The sequence below is a fragment of the Lipotes vexillifer genome, unplaced genomic scaffold (assembly GCF_000442215.2).
Source record: "Lipotes vexillifer unplaced genomic scaffold, Lipotes_vexillifer_v1.1 scaffold776, whole genome shotgun sequence".
Lineage (NCBI taxonomy): Eukaryota > Metazoa > Chordata > Mammalia > Artiodactyla > Lipotidae > Lipotes > Lipotes vexillifer.
The window spans coordinates 2,945,433-2,958,212 of record NW_006777292.1 but is presented as its reverse complement, the minus strand read 5'-3'; the positions used below and the strand labels follow the sequence as shown (position 1 = coordinate 2,958,212).

Genomic DNA, 12,780 nt, shown 5'->3' with positions numbered 1-12,780 from the left:
TCAAAAGTATATCTGAATGATGGGAAATAAATCACTAATATGTAAGAATATAATTTCCACATATGGATTGGTGGGTAATTTTGAATCCAAAAGATTACAGAATTTTATCTCAGTTTTTGAGTATAGAAAGTTGGTATTTAGTAAGAAATGCAAATCTTTAAGTAAAATTGGTGCAAGGCATCTAAAAATTGCGCTATCCTGGCATAACACTGAAGATATAAATGCTCTCCAATGTAATAATACCCACTGTTATATTAAAATAGGTATAATCTAGTACATACATGATGGCCAATATTAACTAATTGAATTATCTTTTTTTTTTTTTTTTTGCCAAAGTGACTCTACGATTGGTCTATGCTAAAGGAAGAAATACAACACCATACCATTATTTTAGTTGGAAGAGCCGCACCAAAAATCATGACAAAAAAAAATTGTAGAACTGTAAGAAAATCCAGTGGTTTTTTGTTATTGTTAATGACTTCTTGCTAAAAATTCAAGTAAGAGAGTCAAATTGCTTGAAGCATTAAAAAAGCATAGCAGCAGTGTATGGTCTGCAATGATTTGAAAAACACTAAGAACATTCTTCAGTATTTCCTCATTTGCAGACTACTGCCTATCAAGCACTATCTCTGAATTACAGGACTACACCTATGTTCTTTACCAATCTTGAATTTATATTGTGTTATAATACAGTAATGACACAAACTGATGTCACACATAAAAAGGCAAACTGTAATTTTAAAAGCTAACTTTAAAATATGATTCTAATATCTGTGATAAAAAAATCACATAAATATGTAAAATATAAAAATACATCCTAACATATTTTTACATGAGCTAAAGTTTACCACTTTTAACATAAAAATTCTGAAATGGAATTAATAAAAAACAATTTTCATATGTACCACAGAGCAATAAGTTTAAATCAGACTATTTTGAGTTGTGTAGCCCTTTATTAGCAACTAAAATAGAAGGTATCTGTTGTACAACACGGGTAGTAATTGACTATAACTGGAGATTTTTATATTCTAATACAGATCATTTATAAATGCAATTTTTTTATTAAAAAGCTTCCACCCTTTTTGTTTGTTTGTGTACAATTTGCAAAACTATTCTGAAAGCGGAGTATATGTGCACAAGTCTGCAAAGAGTGCAAATTTAGGATATGGTAAATGCTTTACAAGTTACTTTCAAAAAACTGACTGCCACAACTGTGCCTTTACATTGCCTTTCTTTTTTTTTTGATCAAAATATTTTGATGCCAGCCTTCCTTCCACTGCTCTAAACTATAAAGCATTTTTTTAATGAGTTGAAATTAAGGAAGGACTACACCTACTAGAAAAGAAGAGAAGAAAGTTCCATTAGTTTGAGGTTTCAGAATCCCCCCAAACCAGGACCAGTATCTTGGTAAGGGTTAGGCTGGGACCCTGGACAGAGTATGAGTATGTGCAGGTGGCATCCCTGAGGATTCAGAGCTTCAGTGAACCGTGAGTGCTCCAGCTGCATAACTCACTGAACTGTCTTGCCAGTTTCGACACTGGCTTGACTGGGCATAATTCAAAAAGGAAAAGCTCATATTCATTCCATTCTTCTGCAGCTCTGTGATAGCCTAGAAAAAGAAAAATTTGGTTATGACAGACATCACACAAAAAAGTGAGCACTCTTTGAATGTGCTGGTAGCTTAACTTTGAAGCCTAGATCTCTCACTCATAGTTTCTTGAATTTCTCGTCACCCCATATTAAATAGGAAAAAGAAAGAACTCCTTATTTCATTCTCTCAAAGAACTTCTCCTAATCTAGCTTCTTGATAAATATCAGTCATCTTCCACTCTACCTCTCCCTGTATTTAATAAGGCACTTTAAAAAATAAACAAATAAAAAACTTTAAAAATCATAGTATCTTTCTTTCTATTCTCTAAACCAAACCTTGGCCACTTTCGTCTTGAAATGTTGGAGTCTTTTCTTTGTCTGAAATTTTAAATGTATATAAATTAAGTACCAAATCTAAGAGGTATACCAGGGTTTTTACTTTAATTGTGAATTGGCTCATCATTTATTTTACTAAAGTTTTATTTGACCCAATTCAAACTTTGGTAAATTAGTATAGCTTATTCTAGTTTAAATTTCATAAATCAGTTTAAGCCCTTAACAGGCTTTTTCTCCCAGTCAATCAACACTGCTTAAGAGAAGACCTTTCCTAAAAATCCACAATGTACTATTTTTCAAATCACAGTAAAGTAACACTAGACCTTTAGGTTCCTACCCTAGACTATTCTAGACTACATTACCAACTCCAGTATTTCTCTGCCTCTCCAAACAATGAGCCCATTATTACTTCCTCTAACCATTCCTGAGTGTACACTGTCTTCTTTTTGAGTCTCTCATTTTATTTCAATTTCAGTTTTATTAGGAAAAAAATTAATGCTATTCTCTCTTTAGAAAATCCAGCTAACCAAAACTTCTGCCTCTTTACCAGTCTTTAAATGAAATATTGTTTTTGTTATAAGTAGAAAAACATATACATGTCATCGGCCTTGCTTTATTAAATTATGAATATCTAAAACTCAAGAGCAGAATCTTCCATTTATTTTTTATAAAGTCAAGAACACTAAATAAAACCAAAATATTAGTAAGACCATATTTCTTGAGACGTTACTTTGGTTTATATTTGTAAAGAGCATATTGGAATTGGCTCAGAGTCAAGAGAAAAAAATGGGTTTCTCTTCTAAATAACTTTCTGTATTTAAAAGAAAGTATTGACCTGTCATACAGTGATGTATAATTTTATTTAAGTAACCAAAACAATGGAAATTTAAATTATCTTAAACGAACTAGAAATAAAATTGACTATATATCTAAAACCAAAGCTAATAAGTGAGACAGATGATAACAATTAAGACATTTTGAAACATAATAGGATCAAACGTTAAAAAAATCAAGGCTTCCTAAGGATACTCACATTTAATAACACCCCAATGGGATGTCTTCCACATATAGTATTATGGTATTTCTTCAAGTAATTGCTAAAAGATACAGGATCTAATTGTTCTATAATACTCATACCCTAAAAAAAAAAGCAGAAGAGAAAAAAAAGAATGAAAGAAAAAGAAAATAAGACAATTTATTATTTCCTAATTATATTTTAAAACTGTTACTTAGAGCTAACAATAATAATTTTTCAATTAAGGAGAAGTAAAGAAAATACATTAAACATTAAACTCTGTGAAATATCAAATTCATTCATCCAAGGTAATCTCATTATAGTCAACTCTCAATAATATACATACTTTATTAAGTATGTATATTACACATACGGAAACATTTAATCTCCAGTTTTCTCTGACCTCCTGGTATGTTTCTACACCACCTTCCCCAGTTGTCACTCAGCTCACAAATCCTCAAACATTTCATGATTTTATGTTTTTCATATATAATATTTACACAAGTAAACCTGTTGTGAAAATTTTCATACAAAATCTAAAATTAAATTTGATATATGGCTGTTTTTCCAATGTCCATTATATTTCTCATACCACTGGTATAAATAATCAAGAGCTGATTATAACTTAGCTTTTTCCATAACATATACTTAAACATCAACAGTGTGTAAGGCATTTTGAATTATCAGTATTTAGGTATGTGATAAAAAGAGACCACAAACTAAGAAAATAGTTAATGTATTTTAATCAATTTAAAGCTCATAAAAGACTGATAAAAGCTTAAGCAAAATAGGTCTTTACAAATAAGTTGAAAAAATAAAAGTTCTTTATCTCTTAAACTAGAATGCTTTGCTTTCAAGATTTTAATTGAGAATCAAAATTTTTAGACTACTATTGAAACAATAACTATCATTTGGACACTTGTTTATACTTAATTCTGTATTCTGCAAATGCATTCAAAATAATGTACTCAAAATACATCAATACAGAGCAACTTCAACTCATCTGAATCAAGCAAATAAATCAATGATTCTAACTCATCCATTCACCAACTACCTTACCTTGTTTTCTTATTCAGGTGAAATACTTTACATTTGTGTTTAATAAACTGGATTAATATCCTCTGGGAAAAATGTAAATGGTGGTTTAACTTAGGAATTAACTGATACATTTTTGTGTTTTTTTAATTATATTTCAACATGTTTTAACAAGCACAGTGTAAAATCACCTAGAGTAATCAGATGAACACTCAACTGAAAAATGATAGCCATCAGTAGGTAACACAGTACAAATATTGCAATGGCAGTATGTAAATCAAAATTTAATATTATAAAGAATCTTTCTTCAGAATATCCAAGTCTTTCATAAACATTATCATATTTTTCTACAAATATATCTGAAAGATAAACGTATGTGTGTATAGTCAACTTTCAATTGCTTGCACATCAATTAGCCACGCTCAGATTTATCCACAACCAGTGTTTAAGGCTAAGTTGGTTTTCCCCTGTCAACTAGGAGGCTTACAGGTCACCATTCTCCACTGACATTTGGTGCAAACCGAGTGAAATATGAACTAATTTAAAAGTTAAACCTAAGATAAACAATTAGTATTATAATTCTGGTACGTAGAAAATCACTCATATTTCTAAACCAAGTAGTAATGCAGAGATGGAGTTACAAATCTCTTCCATAAATATGCATAATCAAGGTAGAACTCCCTAAAGATGAAGAAACTAAGGCATAAAAAAGGTTAAAAGCTTGTCTCAAATTTCTAATCCTAGGCTTCTCATTGACTTACTCTGCTTCATATAGAATAACAAGAGACATACCAACAATTCTTTAATACTCTCACATAGGTACAATTGGTATACGTATTATAAAAGAACTTTCAATGCTCCTGGCTGAAGTCTAGGACAGCTTACCTTAAATAGAATTCCACTTATTAATAAATCATGTAACACTGAAGTTCAAATGTATATTTTAATACTAAAATCTCAAAGCACATTGTGAACAAACATCACATTTATATATATTAACGTGAGTAATTCAAAGAGAAGAAAACTAATGATCACATTTGTAGAAGAGAAAGAATTAAAAGTAACTGGCCAAGAAATTTCACACAGAAAATATAGAATTATAAATGTAGAGAAGTGTAAATAAATAAAGTGTTAAAAATGAAGATATAATGGTTAAATTACAACACAGAAAGTAAAAAATTAAGGTGATGGAAGTTAAGGTATTACATTTAAAATTTTAATTTCCTGAAGTATGCTATGTACCTACCAGGGCAAGAATCAATTCCATTATACTCAATTCTCTGACAAATATGACAGTTAAGAGGTATGCCTTTTTGGGACTTCCCTGGTGGCGCAGTGGTTAAGAATCCGCCTGCCAATGCAGGGGACACGGGTTCGAGCCCTGGTCCAGGAAGATCCCACATGCCGCGGAGCAAATAAGCCCGTGTGCCACAACTACTGAGCCTGCACTCTAGAGCCCACGAGCCACAACTACTGAGCCCACGTGCCACAACTACTGAAGCCCACGCGCCTAAAGCCCGTGCTCCTCAACAAGAGAAACCACTGCAATGAGAAGCCTGCACACTGCAACAAAGACCCAATGCAGCCAAAAGTAAAAAATTAATTTATATTAAAAAAAAAAGAGGTATGCCTTTTTATAAAGGAGGGATAGAGAGAAAAATTAAGGCACTTCTCATGAGTGAACCTCTCCAACTGGAAAATTCATGAAGTTTGCAAACAACAGCAAAAATGATTAGTAAAACTGCAAAATGGGACACCCATTAACTAACACAAAACACTGACAAATAAGCTTTTGTATATATTTATGTTTTGATGCAAACAATTTTGAAATTACTATTACCAAAATTCCAAGAAGATAAAAAGGCTAGTTTGATACTACTGCACAAATTCCAAAAAGATGAAAAATAAAAATGCTTCCCAAATACGCCTAAAGAACTTTTTGATTTCTTAACATACTGGAAGATATGATCAGTAAATCTAAAGTCCAGGTGATAGAAAGCTTGCCTAGGGCCTGGTATATTGAGAGTTTGTTCACATGAACTTAATCTAATATGAAGCAGTGAAGTGGGTCACTACCCATTCAGCTCTAAGATACAAACAAACATTATAAACACCAAGAGCCTATCCATCACAGTACGGGTTTCTGAGGAATTTAACAGCTTCAGCAAGAAATTCTCAGACTGAAAGCTAACTCCCTACCTTGAGGGGAAGAAGGGCGGAGGGAATCTATCATTGTGCTGACTCTCTCCAAGTAATGAGTGAAAGCTTGTATTGTCAAATCCTAAATGGTAATCCCAAACCGAAGAGGCAGTTTTAACTGCCTATTTAACAGAGCTGCAAATTCAAGACTCTAATAAGACAACAAAGGTCTTCCTTTTTTAAAAGTTTATCTATATATAACAAATTATTTAATTTAAATTTTATTTAATTTTAAATACTATCACTTAGATGTAATCTAAAGTAACATACACAAAAGAGTAGCAAAACATTTTTAGAAGTCTTTGAGAAACAAGAACTAGAATCATGTCTATCAATTATTAACAGATAATTAAAACCATATGATCAAATCATTAGGACTGTGGCCTTATTTTTTAAAATAAGGATACACATTTATGTTGAAGAGATGGGTACACATTTAGGAAGATTAGGTAGGAAAAGGAAATATTCTAGTTTCTTTAAGAGGTATCAAGATAAAATCTTCATTAGAAAGAAATTTTACGGAAAAAAGAAATCACCCTAAATATAGCAGTGCTAAGAACCAGTGTACTAATAAATAGCTACCTTAAAGATGATGCTGTAAAACCGACTAAAGCCTACTAAAGAAACTAAACTACTGGCCTAAGTTCAAGAGAAAGAAGTACAAGTGGACAAACATGAACAATTTCACTTTCAGAAGAGTAAAAGGAAGAAAAGAAGTTGAAGTTCAAAGTAAACAAAGTGACTACTAGTAAATTTGGAAGGAAAAGAAGTTACAAAGGTGACTATAATGACATTTTCAGATTCTCTCTGCCAAATCATAAATAATATGCCAATAGCCATAAGGAAACACTGGTCTATATCAAAAGTAGTACGGAAAAAATAACCTGGGATCATGTAATATATATAAAATATGTATAAATGTGGCTAATGTTTCCAGTATGTAATCTAAAAGGTTCACAAAAATCAACATCTTAAAATATGTTCTGCTTTGGTCACTATAATTACTGAAATTGCAAAGTACTAATTTCCAAAAAACATGGTCAGTAGTCAGTAATATTCTAAGACTTTCAGAATCTATATCTCTTATAACTAGTTATTTTCTCCCAAATACAACATTTGGAAGATTGTTTGTTTTCCGATTCATTCTTCCTTCCTTATGCATTTTCTTCACATAATTAACTTCCAAGATATTCAAATGCTGGACATAAAATTTTTGCCAAAAAAAAAAGAATTAGCAGTTTTTCTTTTGCTTTTGGAAACTAAAAACTTTCAATTATTTTCTAGCATTTTAATAACTATATTTAATAAGACTTTTCTGATAACAAAAAAGGGACCAAAACTTAATTAACATAATAATTTTTAAAAAATTAAATCTAAAATTTTATACTTAAAAATAATCTTTTCACTCTATCAAACTTTCCAAACGTATAATTACAATTCAGAATTGCTAACATTTTTGCAATACTTGTACAGAGAAGCATCCTACTATATTTTGCTCTGAAAAGATTGTATATAGCAACTAAGATATTAATTCTGAAACGAAAGAAATTATTTACAACATAAAATGACACTTGTGAAAAGCAATATACAGTGGGATATTCACCATTTGGTTATATAAACCAATTAAGAAAACACATTGTATAAGAGTCTGCCTAATAGTGAGTGTACATATACTCATACATGTATAAAATCATATATACATGAGTATATGTACAGACCTAACCATGCTTATTATTTTAATCCATTTATTCTAACTCTAAGAATGGACTTATAACTTGAATTAATAGCATGCTAATAAAAGAACAGACCATTTTAGACCCCTTTAAAAATTCTATATATTATAAAAAAATTCTATATATAAATAGAAATGTTTCAATAAACAGACCACAAAAATCAAGTTCAAGTCAAATGTTACATCAAATACTAAATTCAAGCATATTAATATGAAGCAAATACTCAATAATTCACTGATTTACAAATTCTTACATTTGCAAAATTAAATGTTGCCTGATTAAAGTTTACAAATGATTTAAAGAGCTGAGTAGGAAACAAAGGGAAAGAAGATGAATAGGAAATTTTCTTCTACTTCAACACATCAGGGGCCATAACAGGCTAGCTCAAACTCACCTATGAAGCTATTCTGGAATAAAGTTGTTGGGACTCTCTCCATATTACTGAAAGTGGATATCCAGGGGTGGGTATGGGCAAGTCTACTTTGAAAAAGTTCCACAAGTGATTTCAGTTGTAAAGATGGGGTTGAGGATTACTATAGTAGACAACCTTATCTCTGCCCTGGTTTTGATTACCATCTACATGTTGAGAATGCCCAAACTTACTCCAGACCTCTTCTCTGAGCTCCAAACCAATATAGTCAATCCATTAGCAAAGCCCTGTTGAATACAAAAACTCAAATCTATGAACTTCTTTCTATCTCCACTACTACCACCCCAGTCCAAATTACTATCTTCTCTCCCCTAAACTCCTGCCAATGCCCACTGTTACTATTCCTGACCCTCTTGTAGAATCTATTCTCTACCCAACCGCCAGCCCGACTTTTAAAATAATTATTTCATTACTACATCATTTCACCTCCCACTGTATTCACATAAATTTCTTACCCTGGACTATAAAGCCCTACATTATCTGATCCCTGCCCACCTCTCTTACCAGAGCTGTGTCACTCTAACCCCTATCTACTATATTCCTACAACTCTGACCTTTTTCCCATTCTTCTAACACTAGCCTCTTTCCCATCATAAAGTTTTTGCAATGGCCGTTCTGTCTAGAATGCTCTTCCCTCTAATCTTCACTTGGTTTGCTCCTTCTTATTTATATCTCAATTTAATATTCCTTCTCAGGAAGTCTTTCTCCAATCATTCAATCTAAAGCAGACTAGAATTATATACTGTTTAAAAACCCTTTTAATATTTTCTACATAGCACACATCACTATTAGAAACTAACTTATATACAGTATCCTTAACTTAAAAAAAAAAAAAAATGTATCTCCTCCCGTTAGAATAAAATGTCCGTGAGAGCAAGTTGGCTTGCTTACTGCCATATCTCCTCCACCAGTGCCTAGAACTGTAAATGCACTCAAAAATAACTGGTGAGGGCTTCCCTGGTGGCGCAGTGGTTGAGAGTCCGCCTGCCGATGCAGCGGACACGGGTTCGTGCCCCGGTCCGGGAAGATCCCACATGCCATGGAGCGGCTGGGCCCGCGAGCCATGGCCGCTGAGCCTGCGCGTCCGGAGCCTGTGCTCTGCAACGGGAGAGGCCACAACAGTGAGAGGCCCGCGTACCGCAAAAAAAAAAAAAAAAAAACTGGTGAAAAGAAAATCCAAATGCCTGCTTGGTTGACATCTCCACTTGGATGCCTTAAAAGCAATAGCAAATATAACATATCCTAATACAATTTATGATCACCCTACCTCGTAAAAAATCTAGTCCTATCTTCTTGTGCTTCCGACCTAAGAGAACAGAACCAAGACTTAACCAGCAGCATAAGCCAGATATTTAGGAAACATCCTTTTTTTACTTTTTTATTTTTTATAAATTGTTAAAGGTTACATTCCATTTACAATTATAACAAAATACTGGCTTTACTCCCCATGTTGTATGATACATCCTTGTAGCCTATCTTACACTCAATAGTTTGTACCTCCCACTCCCTCACCTCCATGTTGCCCCTCCCCCCCCCACTGGTAACCACTAGTTTGTTCTCTAAATCTGTGAGTCTGCTTCTTTTTTGTTATATTTACTAGTTTGTTGTATTTTTTAGAAGGAATTATCCTTGATACTTCCTTCCCCTCCAAGTTCAATTGATCTCCAAGTTATATCACCCATTTGTCTCTAAAATATACTGGATACATCCACTCTGTCCCTCTCTTCTACCATCACCAACCCATCCACTGTCTAAATTACCATGTCTCACTTGGATTATCAAACTAGTCTACTCATTTCTCCTCTGGCATCCCTCCAACCCATTTGCTGCACTGCAACTATACAATCTATTCACATACAATCTGATTTTATCACTTTCCTATTAGATATCCTTTAAACAGCCTGTTCCAGATTCTCTAGCCCAATTTCTCACTACTCTCCCAACCACTCATCCATTAATTTAACAAATACATATACTGAGTACCACAAACAGGCTGATACAAAATGGACAAAGATCCTGATCTCACGAAGCTTAAAATCTAATAGGGCAAGTTTTCATCAACAAATCAACAAATAATAAGTCACACAGTAATAAGTACTAAGAAGAAAAATAAAGCAGGGTAAGGTCACAGAATAACTGTTCACCACAGGGGCATAATGGAAAATTGTGGGCACATTTCTGGGTTGTGCCAATAACTAGAAGATACTGTCAGGGGATTTGGTAGGTGGAACCCAGGGATGCTGACTGTCCTGCAATACAGGACAGTCCCACACAGAAAGAACTGTTCTCATCCTATAACACTTTCACATGTCCATGTATGCGAAACCTGCTTAATAATTATCTACACTCTAACGCCATTTTACATACAAACACAAGGAAGTTTTGCATGATTTTAATATACAATAGATTTCCCAGGAACAAACTATCATATAAAGTGAGGGAAGACTGTACTTTGTTTAGTTTACAGTTTCACAAAGAAATTGTTCACCATTTGGGAAAATCAAGTCACCCACCAATGTAACTTGGTAAACGTAAGACAAATATAAACAACTGTTTGTATGTGTCTGTTATATTAATGATACTATGTGTAAGCATCTAACTACTTCATTGTCTCTTTTAGTACAGTTGGTGCCTGAGCATTTACATTATTAAATATATATTAACTTATTATAAATTACTTTCCTTTTCTTTCTTTCTCAGAGTACACTTAGGGTATTCATTTAACTCAATTATGTATATAGGAAGATTATAGTCACCAATTCATTCATTTGAAAAATATTTGTTGAGCACCTACTTATGTTCCAATCGCTATTCTAAGCACTTGGATACATTAGTGAACAAAACAAATATCCTTATGTAATAAATAAGTAAAATATTCAGTTTCTTAGAAGAAAAAGTGGAACACGGTAAGGTGGACTGGGAATGCTGAAAGGGTGGAGTGTAAGATGTCAAATTAAATACGGTGGTCAGGGCTTCCCTGGTGGCGTAGTGGTTGAGAGTCCGCCTGCCAATTCAGGGGACACGGGTTTGTGCCCCGGTTCAGGAAGATCCCAGATGCCGTGGAGCGGCTGGGCCCGTGAGCCGTGGCCGCTGAGCCTGCGTGTCCGGAGCCTGTGCTCCGCAACGGGAGAGCCCACAACAGTGAGAGGCCCGCATACCGAAAAAAAAAAAAAATACGGGGGTCAGTAGGCCTCATTGGGAAGGTGAAAACGGAGCAAAGCCATAAAGTAAGTGAGACAGTCCAGTGCAAAAGGGCAAAAGCCCTAAGCTAGGCACATATATGGCATTATCAAGAAACAGTAAGGAGACTGCCTCATAAATATCTTATATCTCTATATTGTAACAGCTTCTTTCTAAATCTGTTCGATGATTAGACTGTAAGATGCATTAAGTGGGAGATCAGGTTTTCTCTTCTTAGTATCTTCAATACTTCACATAGTACCAGACACACAGTGGATACTCATTAACCATTTGCTATATGAAGAAAATAAATGATATAGAACCAGAAAGTTTTCTGAGGCAACTAAGAACTAAACCTCAGAAAAATAAGCTTAGAATAGTAGCCAGAAAAGAATTAACTGACTGAAATGGCAACATAATAAAGCCAAAAAAAAAGAAAACCCAAAAGTCAGTGAATTAAAACCCAAACAAAATTCCAAAGGTAAAAGCATTAGGCCATAATTGGATTTAAAGTAACAAAATAAATTTAAATATGATAAAATCTCCTAAGTAACTACTTTGTATGATAAAATCTCCTAAGTAACTGCATTCATTCCATTTGACTTTTAATAAAATAATACTACTCAATAAAATCTACTTATAGTTTCAGATCCAGATTCCTTAGTAAAATGTTTTATCTACTTTAGACTAAATATTTTTATACTAAAACATATACATAAAGCTTTTCACACACTGGTAAAGTTGACTTTAACTTTAACAGATTAAAGACTTAAAGGCTGGTGGAGTTTAAAGACAATTTAGAGACCAAGCCTCTCCAAGTCTCTCATCTTAGAGATGACAAACTGAAGACTAGAAAATTGAAACGATCTATTGAAGGTCAGAGAGAATTAGTGATATATGTGCTAGATTCAACTCCTGGACTAGTTAAGAATACAATAATGCTTTAAAATTCTAATTTAAAACAAATTCAAATTCCATTTAAGAAAAACCCAAATGGCCAAAAAATATAACTAAATAATAAAATAAACTTAGAATTTTCTATGGTTGTTTCTGCTTAACAGTAAGTAATGGAATTAGTATCCCATTGTCCCTAAAACTAAGACATTCCCCAAATAGTATCTAAAAATCTGTATCTAATTATTCAAGGTGTAATTAATCAAATAAAATTAAGATGAAGGAAATTTCTACTAATAGAACAGGGATTATTTTTATAATCAATATCACATGATTACAAAATATATATTGCACATTTAGTTAAAGAT

General features: G+C 33.1%; 1 protein-coding gene across 2 annotated transcripts in view; it reads right to left on the bottom strand.

Annotated features, from left to right (window-relative positions):
• Nucleotides 1-933: 933 nt before the first annotated feature.
• Nucleotides 934-12,780, bottom strand: part of MEMO1 (mediator of cell motility 1) — a 137,456-nt gene continuing 125,609 nt past the window's right edge. For both annotated transcript variants that reach the window (XM_007450962.1, XM_007450963.1), the window contains 2 exons: nt 2,960-3,064; nt 934-1,609 (listed from right to left, as the gene is read on the bottom strand). In XM_007450962.1, coding sequence (XP_007451024.1) covers nt 1,478-1,609; nt 2,960-3,064 — 237 coding nt within the window. In that variant the 3' untranslated portion in view covers nt 934-1,477. The remainder of the gene's footprint in view (nt 1,610-2,959; nt 3,065-12,780) is intronic.